This window comes from Salvelinus sp. IW2-2015, linkage group LG14 (genome assembly GCF_002910315.2).
Source record: "Salvelinus sp. IW2-2015 linkage group LG14, ASM291031v2, whole genome shotgun sequence".
NCBI classification, from domain to species: Eukaryota; Metazoa; Chordata; class Actinopteri; order Salmoniformes; family Salmonidae; genus Salvelinus; species Salvelinus sp. IW2-2015.
This window is the reverse complement of record NC_036854.1, coordinates 37,622,078-37,627,686: the sequence shown is the minus strand read 5'-3', so window position 1 is coordinate 37,627,686 and position 5,609 is coordinate 37,622,078. Positions and strand designations below refer to the sequence as shown.

At 42.8% G+C, this 5,609-nt stretch overlaps 1 protein-coding gene across 1 annotated transcript in view; it reads left to right on the top strand.

The window, feature by feature from the left end:
• The window catches only part of arhgap29a (Rho GTPase activating protein 29a), a 92,230-nt gene that overhangs the window by 66,270 nt on the left and 20,351 nt on the right, over positions 1-5,609 (top strand). Inside the window, exons 12-14 of the mRNA XM_070446813.1 lie at positions 1,023-1,214; positions 2,336-2,464; positions 3,594-3,692. Of these exons, the coding sequence (XP_070302914.1) occupies positions 1,023-1,214; positions 2,336-2,464; positions 3,594-3,692 (420 nt within the window). The remainder of the gene's footprint in view (positions 1-1,022; positions 1,215-2,335; positions 2,465-3,593; positions 3,693-5,609) is intronic.

The window sequence follows — 5,609 nt, the reverse complement described above, 5'->3', positions numbered from 1 at the left end:
TGTGTGTGTGTGTGTGTGCCTAAAAACTTGTGATGCATCATCATAAATAGGATTGAGATCTCCATGAGTGTCATCATATGAACAAATGAGTGAGTTGCTCTCTGTGGGAGCAGGAAGATTGTGTTTTGAGAGAAAAAGCCTTATGGAGAATAGTATTATATTTTGTGATTTGCTGAGAGAACGAGTGACTGGGAGAGCGGGAGAGAGAGAGAGAGAGAGAGAGCTAGAGAGAGAGAAAGAGCGAGAGAGCGAAAGAGAGAGAGTTTTTTAGAGAGATTGTGTTAGAGAGGGGAACACAATTGAGTTTGGTCTGCAGGACTTCCTGAGGTAGTGACTGGTCATGGGAAAGAGAAAGAGAGAGAGAGAGGTGAAGAAAGAGGTAGGGGGAAGGGGAAAACTCTGTTTTCATAATACTATTTCAGGCCATGCCTTCGGACTGAAACACCAATCTAAGTTGTTCAATTCTTTTGCTGATCTGTGTACAGATATAAGATAGGCCCAAGTTTGCCCACTGGACCATTCTTAAGTTCATACAAAAAAATATCATTTTTAGCCCTTCCGTTCWTGAGTGGTCGTCATAGACTCTGCTTGTGTAAGGATGTACGTAGTGAAACAGTGTGGACGTAGATACTTTGTTCTTGGTTTGTTTACTTCTCTGAGCAAAAGCAGTGGGGCGACACGGAGGGGAAGCAGGGGTTCATTATAGACCTATATCCTATAGACTGCCTATATGCACGTCCTTGTAGGAGGGCCCGTTGATTGGTATTAGATCCATTGATTATTAGTAGTCCGTTATCAATTTCCACATATGTGAATGTTGATTGGGCTGTTCAGTTCAGGTTTCTGTTGATGTTAATGGGAATAATTMATTTCCTTTCTCAGCTATTCAGTTTGGTGATTATGTATGTAAAGGCWATGGATCCGTCCATGTGAGTTGATGTTGATTGATTACAGTACTGTCACAAGACACTGGATAATCTCTATGTTGCCTATAACGTGAGATGGAATGCTCATCTAAACTCTTCCCAGGTTGCCCCTCGCCAAGCGGTCGTTGAGCAGCACCCACTGCAGTACCCACAGTTCCCACGGTAACCTGTCTCAGATGTCCGTCACCTCTGGGGACTTCCTGGGGACCGAYGAGGTGGAGAGCCCGGTCAACACACGGCCCGCCAAGATCTCTGAGAGACGGTCCAACAGCAGCACCGACATCCAAGGTAGTCTAGTGGTAGCCTAGTCATTTACATGCGGGTTTCTGATGAGGCTTGATCCTATAATACAGGTTAATAAACAACAAGAGGAAGGGATGAAAATCAAATCCAAATCAAATCAGATTGTATTTGTCGCATGCTTCGTAAACGACAGGTGTAAACTTACAGTGAAATGCTTACTTACGGGATCTTCCCAACAATGCAGAGAGAAAGAAAATAGAGAAATAATAAAATAGTAATAACACGTAATAATAAATACACAATGAGTAATGGTAACTTGGCTATATACACAGAGTACCAGTATCGTGTCAATTTACAGCGGTACGAGGTAAATTAGGTAGATATGTACACATAACTTGGGTGAGCGAGAGATAGAGAGAGTGTGTGTGTGTATGTTGTGCTTGTGTTGGAGTGAGTGAGTCTGGAAGCATCTAGGTTGATCCAGTCCTCATCTGACTGTCTGTCATTCAGGGACACACACACCTTCACACACACTCTCACACACTCATTCACACGCACTCAGATCAGCTCATGACACTGATAGACTCATCTCACACTTCACTGCAGGCCAATTTAAGACAACCCCAAATATTTTTTTACTAGGCAAAACTTCCCTGTCATAATCTGTGGTAGATGTTGAATTACTTTTACAGTTTGGTAATCTCCGTCTTCTTCATGTCCAGGTCCTCATAGGCATTGAGAAAAGAATACATGTTTTGAATGTAAAAGAAATGCTTACATAATCAACCCATTCATGATAAATCATTTTTGTTTGTATTCGTTTGATGTGTACAGAGGTCTATGGGATGATGATCTCCTTTTGTGATTATCAAGTGTTTCCATGTAAACCGCTTGATACTGAATTAATGTGTCCTCTATCCCACACATAACCCACTCATTATGCCTTTATCAATGAGGATGCAATTAGCCAGTCTAGTCCATGTTTCCTTGACTGAATTTGAATGAGCTGAATTTCTGAATAGCTACATTCATGCATTCATTTTGTTTCAAATGTTTCAATAACTAAATGTAAAAGATTTTMAGTTATGAATGATTGGATAAATGCAAATGTATTGGAAGAGTACAGTAACAGATGCAGAATGAGTATTTCTTATTGTGTGTTCCAGCTCTGAGGATCCAGGGCCCGTTCCGACCCTGGGGAACGGGTAGTCAGGGCGGGGGGATGTGCAGTGACTCAGAGAGCGCCGGAGGCAGCAGCGAGTCCAGATCCATGGACTCCCCCACCGCCAGCCCAGGTAAGGCCCCATCTCTACACCCATCTCCTCCCTATATACCCTTCCTAGCCCAGGGCCATATCTCCACACGACCTTCTATCCATTGGCTTGGCAGCCACCTTCCAAACACCTGGCACCAACCAGCACCGCCCCGTCTGCCTTAGCTTTCATCACCTGTTGAAAGGAATTGATTGATGGTTGTTATGTCATAGCAGCCTCCCTCCTAGACGTGACAGAGACAGACGAAAAATAAAATAACCAGAGACAGAGACAGACAGTGGGAGCATGCCTGAGTCCTGAAGGTGTCTCTATAATACCCTGGAGAGGGACGTGATCTGTAAATAACAGTGACATTTTCTGKAGTTTTGGGTTATTCTGGTGTTGTTTTGTGTTGACTGTCTAATCGTGTTATGATGTGTTTCCTTCAAATTAATTATAGTGTTACAATCATGTTATAATCATACAAAACAAGCATTCCAGAGTGAGATGTTTTATTTAACTAGTTATAGTTAATTTAACTGGATTAAGCAATCTGACTCGTTAGCACCTTTGGACTCATACAAATCTAGAATGATTGGAATGAGAGTTTGCTATCTAGTCAGTCCTATATTTCCAAAGTCCCCCAATGTCTGGAGAAATGTGGGGAATGTGGCCTATCACTTGTCTGATGTTGGCCTCTAGTCCAGGCCATTATCAGAACAGTAAGGGATCAACCAGAAGGGTTGATCATTGAATGTAGCTGTGAATCACCCAGAATGACTCGTGGGTGGTCCCCTGTTGGTCACCTGACCTCTWGCCATTGGAGGGTCCTGTGTTATAATAGCTGGACAGTCTTTGACAGTCRCTCAGTTCATACCAAGCCAGGCTTGAAGCTATTGCTAGAAAGGAGCAGACACTCTGAGATAACCTCCTAAAACCAAGGATCTACTAATAACTATAATATATAATAATATTATATAATAATATATGTGCCATTTAGCAGACACTTTCATCCAAAAYGACCTACAGTCATGCGTGCTTACTGTATACAAATTATATTACTACTAGACCAGGCCTCGGTTAGACGGTGGACAGTAGTATTGAGTAGCTAGACAGTTGTATTGAGAAGTTACTATGAGAATATTTTGTGCGTTCACTGCCTCCTGCTTAGGTGACTTCAAGAGGAGATTACCCAGAACCCCCTCCACGGGGACCATGTCGTCAGCTGATGACCTGGACGAGAGAGAGCCGCCCTCGCCGTCAGACAACGGTGAGTCAGATAGTTCATTCATTTGATATGTTTCTATACGCTTGCTTTGGCAAAGGGAAGTTCAGGGAAGGTGTGTGTGTGTGTGTGTGTGTGTGCGTGCGTGCGTGCGTGCGTGCGTGCGTGCGTGCAATAATCTCTTCAGCAGCAAAGCAAAGGTAGACTAGCAGTTAGAGCATTAGTCCAGTAAATGTTGCTATTTTGAATCTCCATGGTGAACAAATCTACCGATGTGCCCTTGAGCTAGGCACTCAACCCTTATCATTGCTCCAGGGTCGCTGTTGATAATGGCAGACACTGGCCGCGACCTCAATCTCTGAGGGTGTCAGGGGGAGTTGGGATATGCAAAAAAACACATTTCCAATTGCACACATGCGTATAAGAGATCTTCTTTCTAAAACGCTATATATCCATTTTCAGAAATGTGGGTAAGTTAGCTTTGATTGTTAAAAGATCTTATGAACGAGATTGGTGTGTTTTTTCAATTATCTAAACATGGCATGGGGTTGTTTAAAGACAGACGTATTTGTTTGAAATGTGTAATTGATGGTTTAATTTCAGAGAGACAAATAATCATGTTTTTTTGCAAAATGCTAAATATCCACCTCTCTCAGAGAAAATATGTAGTACCGCTAGGTTTTACAGTCAAATGTCACAAATAACTATATTTTTTATACATTTCTTTTTACCTTTATTTAACTAGGCAAGTCAGTTAAGAACAAAATCTTATTTTACTGACGGTCTAGGAACAGTGGGTTGGAGTGCCTTGTTCTGGGGTAGAATGACAGATTTTTATCTTGTCAGCTCGGTATTTGATCTTGCAACCTTTCTGTGACTAGTCCAACGGTCTAACCACTAGGCTACCTGCCACCCAAGTAACTGATACATTTGTGTAATCAACATAAAAAACTATGAATCAATACAGTAATAGATCTGTATGTAAAACATTTACAGTGCCTTCAGAAGTAGTCATACCCCTTGACTTATTCCACATTTTGTTGTGTTAACGCGTGAATTAATAGATGTTTTGTTCTCACCCATCTACACACAATACCCAATAATGACAAAGTGAAACATGTTTTCTGAAATTTGTGCAACTTTATTGAAAATAAAATACGAAATATCACATTTACATAGGTATCCATACCCTGAGTCATTTTTTTTTAGAATCACCATTGGCAATGATTACAGCTGTGAGTGTTTCTGAGTAAGTGGTGGCATGTAGTCTGGCGTTTAACAGCTTTGGGCCATGGCCTCCCGAGTGGTGCAGCAGTCTAAGGCACTGCATCGCAATGCTAGAGGCATCACTACAGACACGGGTTCGATTCCAGCCTGTGTCGCAGCCAGCCACGTCCGGGAGACCCATGAGGCGGCGCACAATTGGCACAGTGTTGTCCGGGTTAGGGAGGGTTTGGCTGGCCGGGATGTCCTTGTCCCATCGTGCTCTAGCGACTCCTGTGGTGGGCAGGGTGCATCCACGCCGACACGGTTGCAGTTGGACGGTGTTTCCTCCGACACATTATGCGGCTGGCTCCGTGTTAAGCGAGAAGTGTGTCAAGAAGCTTGGCAGGGTCGGTTTTGGAGGACACATGGCTCTCGACCTGCCTCTCCTGAGTCCGTACGGGAGTTGCAGCGATGGGACAAGGCTGTAACTATCAATTGGATATCACGAAATTGGGAAGAAAAAGGGGTAAAAATTACAAAAAAAATAAAACAGCGTTTGGCCAGTGACCGAAAGGTTGCTTGTTTGAATACCTGAGCCGTCTAGATGAAAAATCTGTCGATGTGCCCTTAAGCAAGGCACTTAACCCTAATTGCTCCTGTAAGACGCTCTGAATAAGAGTGTCTGCTAAATGTAAGTCTCTAAGAGCTTTGCACACCTAGATATAACAATTATTATTAAAAAAAAATCTTCAATCT